This window comes from Schistocerca nitens, chromosome 4 (assembly GCF_023898315.1).
Source record: "Schistocerca nitens isolate TAMUIC-IGC-003100 chromosome 4, iqSchNite1.1, whole genome shotgun sequence".
Taxonomy (NCBI): domain Eukaryota; kingdom Metazoa; phylum Arthropoda; class Insecta; order Orthoptera; family Acrididae; genus Schistocerca; species Schistocerca nitens.
In genome coordinates this window covers 752856613-752870622 of record NC_064617.1, presented here as the reverse complement: position 1 = coordinate 752870622, position 14010 = coordinate 752856613, and the positions used below count along the sequence as shown (strand labels likewise).

The 14010-nt window shown below is 38.4% G+C and overlaps 1 protein-coding gene across 1 annotated transcript in view; it reads right to left on the bottom strand.

The window, feature by feature from the left end:
* LOC126252549 (ras-related protein Rab-28-like) overlaps window positions 1-14010 on the bottom strand; it is a 100924-nt gene that overhangs the window by 14260 nt on the left and 72654 nt on the right. The window contains exons 6-8 of the mRNA XM_049953448.1: window positions 6068-6253; window positions 5861-5990; window positions 5674-5777 (exon numbers count right to left, since the gene is read on the bottom strand). Of these exons, the coding sequence (XP_049809405.1) occupies window positions 5674-5777; window positions 5861-5990; window positions 6068-6253 (420 nt within the window). The remainder of the gene's footprint in view (window positions 1-5673; window positions 5778-5860; window positions 5991-6067; window positions 6254-14010) is intronic.

Here is a 14010-nt window from a genome sequence, read left to right as displayed (position 1 = left end):
CTATTATGGTACTCATAGAATGAATGTATTTCTCTTTGTGATGAAAAACTATTGAAAACCATTTTACATCAAAGAAAAGAGTCCGTCTTCTAAGGAATTAGCATTGATGCAACTTTTAACATATCCCACCAGCAACAGAATTTACTCATCTGTGTTATGTACTTCAAAATCCAGAAAAAAATCCTTTTGAAGTTTGTGAAAGATTCACTGAATTTGTAAAGATTAGCAGAAAAGCAGGTGAGGCCATAACTGATGAAATGCTGTCCACATTACAATCTCTTGGCATACCACTTGCAGATTGATATGCTCAGAGCTATGACAATAGCTACAGGCAGTGTCACACTAGTGTAGTTAAAAAAAAGTCCACCCCTGCACACGCCCTGAACAGAGTTGGGGTCAATGCTGCCAGACTGAATTATGATGTGACATTTTTTGGAAATGTTGAAAGTTTTTATTCTTTGTTCTCCAGCAGCCCTGGTCATTGCGAACTGATGAAACAGCATGTCCCTTTGTCTCTGCAAAGTCTTTCTGCAGCTCATTGGAGTGAAAGAATGTAAGCTGTGTGCCCAATTTTGAAGCACTATCCTTCGATTCTCAAAGTTTTATACCTGTTCCTAATGGATAGGATACCTACATTAGGCACATCAGGAAGAGATACTGTTTTGGGACCCAAGAAGTACTTTGGATCTTTCATTTTGGGACAAGATCTTTGCCTCTATTAATCAGAAAAACAATATTACACAGATCAAAGGAATTGCCCTCAGGGTAGAGATGAAACTAACTAAAGACTTACTTAATGAGGTGCAGGTTCTACAAAATATATGGGAAAACATTTTCAATGAAGCAAAAGTAGTTGCTGAGACAGTTGGCATCTGACCAGAGTTTGTTATCAAAAGGAATTCCAATGCAGATGAAAAGACACCTGAAAGCATCAAATGAATTCAAATCTTTTGTTGCCCTTCCTGTTTTGGATTTTGTCATGGAAGAATGGACAACAAGATTTGTGAGCTGTGAACAAATTTGTGATCTATTTTTGCCTGTTTTGGCTTTCATGGCCCTAGGAAATGATGAACTGAAAGTTAAAAATCATCAGTATTCTCTCAAAGTATCCTTCAGACTTGGCACATTCAGACTTCTTAGTTGAAGAAATTCCACACAGGAAGAGCATCGACAGGGTGAACATTAATAAAAACAATGAACTGCAGGGACAGATTCCTGACGAGGAATGAAGGAAAAGAGGTCCTATGGACATGTGCCTGGAAATGCATTGCCACTATGGTAGATGGTGCTGACTAATGAAAGTTCCTCTGACTGTGTACCATGTGTTCCTTGCATGTTGAAGGTTGCGTGAACTGCAGAATGGTTTGTTATTCATGTTGTGAACAAGCTGTGATGGTGTTTGTGTACGGCCAAGGAGATGGAAATAGTTGAGAGGTAGCACAGCTATACCAAAACAAACTAAAAGAAATACTATTCACATCACACAACATTTCAAGCTCTTTTTGGGCATTTGTGTGATCATGGGTCCTTCCAGACAGACAAATGTACAGGGAGTGGCGAACTGTGCATACACCAGGTTTGGAGGACTAAGTTATGCCTCTTGGCCATTTACATCTTCTTGTCCACACACAAACACCATCTCAGCTTGTTCCTGACATGAATACTGGAACATTTTGCTGCTTACAGTATGCTGCATCAATCATACATCCTGCAACACAAGGAACTCACAGCACATGGTCAGAAGAACTTTCATTTGTCAGCACATCTACCATGGCAATGATGCATTTCCGGGTATATGTTCATAGGACCTTCTTTCCTCCATTTCTCGTCAGGAATCTGTCCCTGCAGTTTGCCTGTTTTATTAATGTTCACCCTGTACAGTACAATCTTCTAATCAGAAAAGGGCCTGTTGAAGCTTCTCAATGCCATGAATGAGAAAAGCCTTGAAGCAATTTTTTTTGAATCTGTGTTCTGCAATTAGCCTTTTTTATATGAGTCCAGTGACACTGTCTATGGTTAAAAGGTCTTTAAATAATTTGCTCAAGCTCTTTAAAAACACGATGAAGGAGTACAACAGGTAAAAGTCATCTTAACCATTTAGCAATTGAGAATAAACTGATCAACACTCTTGGCTTTTCTGATGTAACTGAGCATTTTTATTGAAAACTTGGAAGACTATTATTAAGTATTATTTTGTAGCCAGTTTCTGTGACTAATATAGATTCTAATTTTTGTTTTTGTAACTAATTTTGTTTTAATCTTAGTTTGTTAAATAAATATAATTGCTGTGGTCATTATTAAGTAAAATAATTTTATAAATAAAGTTTAGTTTTTACTTACAAAATAGTTACCATACTTGTACCCTGCATTTGTACATCAAATTACATTCTAAAAAGAGTTTGAGTAAGAAATAACCACGAGGCTAAAATAAAAGAGCACTATAGATTATACTGTAAAATATTAAAAAGAATCATAAAGTGCTCCAAAACATTACATATTAAATCTGAAATAGAAAGCACCAATAACAAAATAAAAACTATTGAGGGTGTTAGTAAAAGGCAACTGGAGAAGAAAGATGTCAGTGAATCCAACACTGAAATAATACACAGTGGAAATATGATTAAAGAAATTGGTGCAGTTGCAAGTGTCATTAGTACACACTTTCTAACAGTTGCTGAGAAAACAGGCTGTAAGGACTCAGTCAAAGAGGCTTTCAGCTGTGTGAACTATGAGATCCTCCTCATGAAATCAGTGTTCTATGGCATAAGTGACGTAAGAGGAGTGTGGCTTAGATCATACCTAACTGATAGAAAACAGAGCATATCACTTAATCATGGTGATGGTACAACAGCTTCATCTGACTGGGAACCAGTAAGTACAGAAGTCTTTTCACATTCTTCGTGAAGTTTTTAATGCAAACATTTCTCCATTGTAGTTTAGGAATGACACACTGAAAATGTAATATTTGTTATTACTACTTTGTAAATAAATACTATAGCCTACCTTATCACTGAAATTTTTTATGCTCAGTTTAATGATGTACTTTAATTTTAGCAATTTTATAACTTACCATGTGAAATAACTGCAATGTATTATTTTATTGTTTTATACTTCAGTTTCAATATACTAAATTTTGTTCCTGTACACATGTTATCTTACAGTTTGTAATTATTAGCATACATAGTGACTGTAATTACCACTTTGAAAATCCAGAAAGGGGACTACTGAAAAGCAGATGCTAATCATTTTAATTTAAACTCCAATGTTCAAAATTTCCTTTCGAAGGTTATCTATTAGCCTGTAATGGTTGGACTGAATCAACTGTTTGATACATTAAGGTGATAAATAATTATCTTCAACAGCAAATTGCTGACATTAATCAACAAATAATTATCATAAACAGCAAAGTAAAAAGTGAATTGATTATCTTAAATGCTAATTAAATTGGATCTTAAATGCTAATTAAATTGGGTGGAGACTTAAGCAAAAAAGAATTTACAAGAATGTTGAGAAATATTAGAAAAGTCATGAAAGGAACTCATTGGGATGTTAATGTGAAAAGAGTACGAATTATGGAATGAAGTTATGACAGAACTATCCAAGCTCAAACCAGAAGTTGAAGTTTTAAAACTTAAATCAGATGAAGATCATGTGCACAGTAATACTGCGCTTGTTCAGGTGGAAGATAAAATCAATGAAAATAGTGATGAGTTTGTGATAGTAAAGAGTGACTGTTGAAAGCGTAAAGTGACTCATTATAACAGTAGTTGGTGTACATGAACAATCCATGGATCTGGTCACTAAACTTGAGTACATGCAGCAACCTGCATTTAACACACACATATTAGAAGAAAAAATCAGTAATGCTGTATAAGAGAAATATCACAGTATGCTGAGTGCAGTGCTAAACTTGATAGTTGGTACCAGTATTGGTTCATGTAAGTTTCATGAGTTCAAATTGACTCAAGGTTTGCATTCCACTGCTTCCATGCACCTTTTCAAACATGCATTTTCAACAGTGCAGTCCAGAAAACAAAAAATAGGTATCTGTGTGAGCAATTTGAAATACAGCAAAGACATGTGGGACATGATAACAGTTGATAAGCGTAATTACTCCACCAAATTTCACAATGTCTTTTTCAATTAATTTTGTTCTTCTGAAGAACAGTAGGCAATCAAATTAAAATTATTGTCACCGCCAATATAACATAAATTTGAGAAATTTTGCAGAGGTATTTGGAGCATAATATATATTTGGATGAGCCTGCCAAAGACATAGAAGCAATAGAGATTCTTATATAATGATTACCATTGAGTGTTCATGAGAGATCAGCCCTCACAAGATACAAAGCCACAGAGAATGTATGCTTCATTGTTGATCGCATTGAAGCTCTTGACATCAAAAGGCAGTGGCATTGGAACAATCATTCTGACATATGAAACTGAGATAATGAAGCATCAGTATAGAAGCATAGTAATGAATCGACCTTTGGGGTACCGAATCAGTTGAATGATCAGAACAAACCAAGAAGGTCTTATGACTGCAGGCAAAAATATTAAAGACAACAGTGATATTGTTATGAATTCCAGAGGAAAAACAGTCATGAGACTTCTGATTGATTAACACAATGTAGAAGAAATGATGACATGACTTGATTTTGGGATTCACAGGAAAACTGATTTTAGTTTTGGATGTGACCCACTCTGAAGCTCAATGTGTTGACATGGTGTCATCTATAGCAGTACAAACAACTCACACAAGCAATGGATGTGACATTATTGAGGACATATCAAGGGAAGATGAGCTATGTCCTAAGGATGCTGTTAAACCAATTATTACAGCACAAGTATTCAATGTTGATTACATTTTATTACTGACAAGGATGTCGCCTATGAAGGAGGCAATGGTGCAGCAACTGCTAGAAAACAAAGTACGATTCATCACTGTTACTCTCATGTGGGCAAAACAAACCAACCAACTGTATTCCATCGTATTCTGAAGAAAAAAAAAAAAAAAAACTATTAGCATTTATTTCTTTGTGAAAGGTTCCTGTTGGATTCTTAGGCCAATGGTTTCCACAGCAAGCTTTCACTCAAGGCTATTCTTCAAGAATAAAAATTCATTTTGTGTGTCCAGATTCTCTATTTAAGCTTCTGTACTATACTGTAAAGTGACAGTAACTAGTTATAACCTAATACATCAATGCTTTTAATGATTGGTCTGAGATTGGTAAATCTACTTTGAACAAAACATTTTCATTTTCTGGATCTTTTAGATATTATACACAAAGTTCAGGTTGACAGACTTGCATTGTACTGCACATAATTGAATGTCATTTGTCTGTTCACCCTTAGAAGTTGAAGACATCTGCAAAAATCATAGTTAGTAAACACTTGCTAGATTTCCACTAATCTTATGCTTTTCTGTGCAGTATCCAGTGAAATACTATTTTGTTGCTTGTCAGTCTACATGGTAGCTTACCTTTTGAAGATGTTCAATCTGTTCACTTTTTCTCTCAAAATAAATTGTAGCTTTCATCAAAGCCCGTAATCATTTGCATACAAGTTTATTTATACTACTAATTAAAAACCTGAAGGAATGACTTATCATATTTATTCACTTTGATTTCATTGGTTATTCATTGTGATTTTCAGATTTAATAGCATACTAACCATTTCTCCTGTTCTTGCTGAGACAAGATACGATGACACATTATTTTCCTGAACAAACATGTTGTGTCGATCAAGACGAACACATCTTTGATGCTCTAAGTCACCTGAAAAAAAGTTAATTTATCATCATCATTAAGTAAAGGAAACATACATTGCTATACTTTGAAATTTTAAGATGTAGACTTACATTTATTTCCTAGTATACAAATGAGGGGCTGACGTTCCTGGGCAGCACATATTCTTCTTACTGCCTCAAGCCAAGAATATAATCCCTCAAAACTAGGCATACTAGTGACATCATACACTGCATAAACAATCTGTGGAAGCAGTATTTTACATAATAGAATAGAGAATTTTGTATTTAACAGTTTCTTAGGTTACAGAAAGAACTTACATTAGCTCCAAGTACATATTTATCAAGCAAGTTGCCTGATAACACACGACCACCTATGTCCCAGATTTGTAATGAAATATCTTTTAAGCTACCAAGTGATGCTTTCTTTAGGAAAAAGTCTACTCCAGATGTTGGACAATACTGTCGCGAGAAATGATCATAGCAGTAGCGAGAAACTAAAGAAGTCTGAAACAAAATTCATACACACATTAGCCTTATGCAAACATTAACAAATGGATTATTTCACATCATATAATCAAGTACATGGTCTGAAACTTAATACTGTAATGTGTATTTTTAGACAAGCAATAGCAAAGAATACAAAATGTCAAATCAAAATAGCTTCAGTTGTCTAAATTTCTACTTGTTATTTTGTTTTAACGACCAGTTTCAGCACTACATTACACCATTTTCAGGCCCCCTGACTGATACGTAGCAAGCAAGAATCCCACATCTGATCCAGTTAAAATAGGGGCTAGCTTTCGGTGGTTAGTATCTGCAGATCTCTTCTTAACACAGAGATCCATTCAATCACCTTTTGACAAGTAATGATTGAAAGGATTGCTGTGTTAAGAGGAAATCTACAGATACCACTCACTGAATGCTGGCACCTTTTTGACTGGGCCACACGTGGGATCTTTCCTACATGTCAATAGGGGCCTGAAGATGGCATAATGGAGTGCTGAAACTGGTTGTACAAATAAAAATAACAACTGGAAATTTAGACAGTTGAAGGTATTTTGATTCAACATTTTATATTGGACAGTAAAGATCCAACAACCATCTGTATAAAGATGAGCCTACAGAGAAAAGAATGTGAGGTTCCACGGCCAGTTTCAATTTGAATAAAATCATTTTGAGAATTAGGCCATGTCATTATGAAATACAAAAACAACTAAAACACCAATGTTTCAACCACTTTTGCAGAGGTCTTCTTCAGCATGAGTAACAGTCTATTGTCCTCACGAAGACTACTGTGAAGACGATTGAAATGTCATTGCTTTAGTTGTTTTTAAGGTTTATAACGATGCAACCTAATATCTAAAATGATTTTATTCAAACTACAAAGAATTTCTTAATGTCACTGCCAAAATGGAAAAATAAGCCGATAGTGTGTCAAGATGAAGTGTAATTTATTCAAACAGCAGATCAGACTGTAGAAGAGGAAATTGTACAAAGCACATGAGATTCAACTTACAATTGTTTGCAAGAAGGGAAATGATACTTTCATAAAACAATTGATAAATGTTTTTTTGGTTTCCTAACAGAGACCAGGCACATAGTAGGAAACACATGCTCTATTGTAACCAAAATATGATGTACTAATGTTACACATAAGCCATATGTTAGCAACAAATGGTACACTCCACACCAATACAAATTAGGATAATATTAAACACTCCAAAGAATAGGCCTCATGAAAGTGACTTTGGCAAGGAAAAGTAAAGCAGTATGATAAAAACTATAGATTTTAAATCAAAATTGCTAAGTACAATACAAATGATGAGTTTATTTTAAACTGTAAAGTAGTCTAATAAGTCATTAAAAATGAAATTAATAATTCCAATTAAGAAAACAGTGCCTATATTAACTGTGAGACTCTCAATGCTTATTTTGTAAACACTCCACTCAGTAATACTACTTCAGATGCAGAAGTTCTGCTTACTTATGCCAAACAGACAGAAAGGTAGAAATTAACTTGGGTGTCAATATCTTTAAATGATATTTACAAGTTGATTAACAAACTTAGCAATTGCAAAACAGAAGGGAATTTTGAACTTAGTAATTTCACCATAAAGTGCATTTTAAGCAAAATCAACATCCCAATTCTGGTTTCTGTACAAACTGTAAATGGCCATTCGCTCCCTGTGTTTAACCCCCTGCCACTTTAGAATTTGAAAGAGAGTATTCCACTCAACATTGTCAAAACTTCCTCTAAGTCTACAAATGCTATAAATGTAGATTTGCCTTTCCATAGCCTATCTTCTATGAGATGTTGTAAGGTCAGTATTGCCTTGCCTGTTCCTACATTTCTCTGGAATCCAAACTGGTCTTGCCCGAGGTTGGCTTCTACCAGTTTTTCCATTCTTCTGTTAAGAATTCATGTTAGCATTTTCCTACCATGACTTATTAAACTGACAGTTCAGTAATTCTCACACCTGTCAGCACCTGCTTTCTTTGAAATTGGAATTATTATATTCTTCTTGATGTCTGAGGGTATTTCGCCTGTCTCATACATCTTGCTCACCAGACGGAAGAGTTTTGTCATGGCTGGCTCTCCCAAAGCTATCAGAAGTTCTAATAGAATGTTGTCTACTTCTGGGGACTTGTTTTGACTTAGGTCTTATTGTATAAGAGTCAGTTTTGGGCAAAGGTCTTAATTTTGCACCTACACCAAGTGCAATACCTCTTATAATTTTCGTAAGTGGTGTTGAACAAGCTGTATGTCGCCTTCCTATGGACGCTACTGAAGAAATAAGAAGGGAAACTGGTCTGGTTCTTCTGAAAGCTCCTTCCCAATGCAGTAATATAGCCGCTGAAGAAAGGGCTGCACTACAGAACCTTCGAGAAGATCCGGAAATAGTGGTGCTGAAGGCTGATAAAGGTAATTCTACCATTTTGTTACCTCATTGATTGCATTCGGAGAAGATATATATTACACTTAGTTATACTATGTATCGGAGAATTGATCAAGACCCAACAGCATGTGTGCAATAGTAGACATGTTCACTTTTGAACTCTTCCTCATTAGCTCTTGAGACCATTAAGTGGTTAAGACCACATGGTAGCGTATCATCGAGACTGTATGGTCTTCCAAAAGTGCATAAAGAAGTTCTGCCTTTACAGCCTATAATGAGTAATATTGACGCACCCACATATGATTTAGCCAAACATCTAGCTTCTTTGCTGAGACCATTTGTTGGCAAATGTTCACATCATATACAGAACTCTGCTGATTTTATCAACAGACTGGGGATTCTCCACTTAAGTAGTTTGGATCTTCTAGTGAGTTTTGATGTAGTTTCCCTTTTCACAAAAGAACCTCTTGTGGATTCCTTGATTCTAATTGGCCAACAGTTTCAATCGGACACCACTGCTTTGTTTTGACATGCTCTTTTCTCGACTTATTTTATGTCTAACCAGGAATATTTTGAACATTCTGATGGTGTCACCATTGGCAGCCCTGTGTCTCCTCTGGTGGCTAACCTTTTTATGGAGGATTTTGAGGAGAGAGCACTTGAATCAGCAGTTTGTAAACCACTTTCAAAGTGTGTCCCCATGGAGAAGAAAAGTTAATGGTGTTTTTTCATCATCTTAACTCCAACCATGAGAATATCTGAGTTACTATGGAACTAGAGAAAGATGGGTGCCTTCCATTCCTGATGTTTTGGTTAAACGGAAGAGTGACGGCATGGTGGGACATTCGGTCTATCATAAGCCTACTCAACTGATTTGTATTTGCATTCTTCAAGTTGCCATCACCCATCCCAGACTCTGAGTGTACTTAAAACCCTTGTGCACAGGGCACATACAGTGTTGGATGCAGAGAATTTTCCTAAGGAACTTGCACATTTGAGGACGGTGTTCAGAGACAATGGGTTCTCCACCCCACAAATTATCAGGGCCTTCTCAACTAGAGCCAGGAACCTGGAAGTGGATAAAGAGGGGAACGTGCCAGCCAAGTCCCTAACTTTTCTTCCTTTTGTTGGAAATATCTCCTTCAAGATAGTAAGGATTCTCAATAATTTTCATGTGAAAGTGGTTTTCAACCGCTTTCTAAGATTTCAGATTTGCTGGGATTGGTGAAGGATAATTTGTTACTGCAGAAAGTGGGAATTTACAAAATACCCTGTCAATGTGGTATGGCCTATGTAGGACAGACAACGCATACAGTGGAAGAGCGTGTGTTTTTGCTTTCAGGAAGCTTTAATTTTCGAGTACTAGTAACAGTGTTCCATAGATTTTGTGTTTGTTTTGAATACAGTCCAGAGGCAGTTAGTGCTTATTTTCATTGTTTCCAACAAGAAGTGTCTAGTAACCACAGTTTAGTCAGCTATCATCTGCCTTTGGTGAATTAGCAGTCTAGTTAAAAGTTGATTACTTAACTCTCTACAGTAAATTGTTGATTTCTTAGGATGGATAGGCTGTGTGACTGCTGTGTACAGACGCAGGAGGAGCTGGCCACTGTTTGTGAACAGCTGAGCATGCTGATGGCCAGGGTCAGCTGTCTTCAGGCTGCTGCCTCGGAGTGTAGCGGCAGTGGGGAGTCTGGTGCGTTGCATGGTACACCCCAGGTGTTACATGCTTCACCCACAGTCCGTGCTGTTGAGACATCTTCGCGGGTACTGAGCGCGGTTGGACCACCCTTTCCCCAAGGGGAGTGACGGGTTCAACGACGTTCACGTCGCACGAGGCGGAGGATCAATGTGGAGGCTGGCCATGTGGCATTGCCTGCTCTGCCTGTGAGTGGACATGTGGCCACTCCTTCAGCAATGTCCAAGCAGGCACACAGGGGGGAGGGGTTTATTAGTGATTGGGAGCTCCAATGTTAGGCGGGTGATGGAGCCCCTTAGGGAAATAGCGGAAAGGTTGGAAAAGAAGGCCAGTATTCACTCTGTCTGCTTCTGGGGGGATCTCATCTGATATACGGAGGAGGCCCTGCCGGTGGTGATAGAGAGCAACGGGTGCACCTGACTGCAAATTGTTGCTCATGTCGGCACCAATGACTCCTGCCATCTGGGTTCAGAGGTCATCCTCAGTTCATACAGGCAGTTGGCAGAGTTGGTGAAGGCAGAAAGCCTCGCTCACAGGGTGGAATATGAGCAAACTGTTCGTAGTGTCGTTTCCAGAAACGATCGTGGTACTCTGGTTTGGAGCCGAGTGGAAGGCTTAAACCAGAGGTTCAGACGATTGTGCGGAGATCTGGGGTGCAATTTTCTTGACTCCACTATCGGGTGGAGAAATGTAGGGTCCCCCTGAATAGGTCAGGCAAGCACTACATGCAGGAAGTGGCTACAGGGGTAGCGGAGTATGAGTGGAGTGCACATGTGGGTTTTTGAGGTTAGAGAATTCCCTCTGTAGGCCCAACAAGACACCTCCTGAGACGCGAAATGGTAGCAGTAGGCAAAACGCAACAGGGAATGACAATATTAATGTGGTAAACTGCAGGAGCGTCCATAGAAAGGTCCCAGAACTGCTCTCATTAATAAATGGTCACAATGCCCACATAGTACTAGGGACGGAAAGTTGGCTGAAACCAGAGGTAAACAGTGATGAAATTCTAAACTCAGATTGGAATGTATACCGCAGAGACAGGCTGGACAGTGAAGGGTGAGGCGTGTTTATAGCGATAGAAAGTGCCATAGTATTGAAGGAAATTGATGGAGATCCGAAATGTGAAATAATCTGGGTGAAGGTCACGGTTAAAGCAGGCTCAAACATGGTAACTGAATGTCTCTATAGGCCCCCTGGGTCAGCAGCTGTTGTGGCAGAACACCTGAAGGAAAATTTGGAAAAGATTTCGAGTAGATTTCCCGACCATGTTATAGATTTCAGAGTACTTGATGGCTTAACACAAAAGTTTTATCTCAAGTACAGATAGTGTTGAGGATCAGTGGACAAAGTTCAAAACCATCGTACAATATGCATTAGATGAGCATGTGCCAAGCAAGATCATAAGAGATGGAAAAGAGCTACCACGGTACAACAGCCTAGTTAGAAAACTGCTACAGAAGCAAAAGTAACTTCACAGTAAACATAAACATAGCCAAAGCCTTGCAGAAAAACAAAAATTACATGAAGCGTAATGTAGCATGAGGATGGCAATGCGAGAGGCGTTCAACAAATTCGAAAATAAAGTTCTATGTACTGACTTGGCAGAAAATACTAAGAAATTTTGGTCTTATGTCAAAGCAGTAGCTGGATCAAAACAAAATGTCCAGACACTCTGCGACCAAAATGGTACTGAAACAGAGGATGACAGACTACACACTGAAATACTAAATGTCTTTTTCCAAAGCTGTTTTATCGAGGAAGACTGCACTGTAGTTCCTTCTCTAGATTGTCGCACAGATGACAAAATGGTAGATATCGAAATAGACGACAGAGGGATGGAGAAACAATTAAAATCGCTCAGAAGAGGAAAGGCCACTGGACCTGATGGGATACCAGTTCGATTTTACACAGAGTACGTGAAGGAACTTGTCCCCCTTCTTGCAGCGGTGTACCGTAGGTCTCTAGAAGAGCAAAAGATGGGAAAAGGGCACAGGTCATTCCCGTTTTGAAGAAGGGACATCGAACAGATGTGCAGAACTATAGACCTATATCTCTATCGTCGATCAGTTGTAGAATTTTGGAACACGTATTATGTTCGAATATAATGACTTTTCTGGAAACTAGAAATCTACTCTGTAGGAATCAGCATGGGTTTTGAAAAAGACAATCGTGTGTAACCCAGCTCATGCTATTCGTCCACGAGACTCAGAGGGCCATAGACACGGGTTCCCAGGTAGATGCCGTGTTTTTTGACTTCCGCAAGGCATTTGATACAGTTCCCCACAGTTGTTTAATGAACAAAGTAAGAGCATATGGACTATCAGACCAATTGTGTGATTGGATTGAGGAGTTCCTAGATAACAGAATGCAGCATGTCATTCTCAATGGAGAGAAGTCTTCCGAAGTAAGAGTGATTTCAGGTGTGCCACAGGGGAGTGTCGTAGGACCGTTGCTATTCACAATATACATACATGACCTTGTGGATGACATCAGAAGTTCACTGAGGCTTTTTGTGGATGATGCTGTAGTATATTGAGAGGTTGTAACAATGGAAAATTGTACTGAAATGCAGGAGGATCTGCAATGAAATGACGCATGGTGCAGGGAATGGCAATTGAATCTCAATGTAGACAAGTGTAATGTGCTGCAAATACATAGAAAGAAAGATCCTTTATCATTTAGCTACAATATAGCAGGTCAGCAACTGGAAGCAGCTAATGCCATAAATTATCTGGGAGTAGGCATTAGGAGTGATTTAAAATGGAAAGACCATATAAAATTAATCATTGGTAAAGCAGATGCCAGACCGAGATTAATTGGAAGAATCCTAAGGAAATGCAGTCCGAAAACAAAGGAAGTAGGTTACAGTACACATGTTCGCACACTGCTTGAATACTGCTCACCGGTGTTGGATCCATAGCAGATAGAGTTGATAGAAGAGATAGAGAAGATCCAACGGAGAGCAGTGTGCTTTGTTACAGGATCATTTAGTAATCACGAAAGCGTCACAGAGATGATAGATAAACTCCAGTGGGAGACTCTGCAAGAGAGATGCTCAGTAGCTCAGGACGGGCTTTTGTTGAAGTTTCAAGAACATACCTTCACCGAGGAGTCCAGCAGTATATTGCTCCCTCCTATGTATATCTCGCGAAGAGACCATGTGGATAAAATCAGAGAAACTAGAGCCCACACAGAGGCATACCGACAATCTTTCTTTCCATGAACAATACGAGACTGGAATAGAAGGGAGAACCGATAGAGGTACTCAAGGTATCCTCCGCCACACACCGTCAGGTGGCTTGCGGAGTATGGATGTAGATGGAGATGTAGATGTAGAATGATTGCTATTCACGTGATAGTCATATTCCAGATGGCGCTGCCACTGGTAGTGGTCACGTCTGCATGAGGTGTGCTTGCTTGTGTGTATATGTGTGTGTTTTCTTTGGTGGAGAAGGCTTTGGCTGAAATCTGTTAATGTGGAACAGTCTTTTTGTTGCAGCTGTCTGCAACTCAGCAGGTCATCTTTATAGTGAGTAGCAATCTATTGTTTTCCTGTTATTGTGAAATGTCTCAATAGGCCACAATCCTCCAACCCTACTGCTATCAGATTATTACACATGCTGGTCGATGTTTCTCCTTCATCCATAGGGCGTAACCCAGTCCTTTAA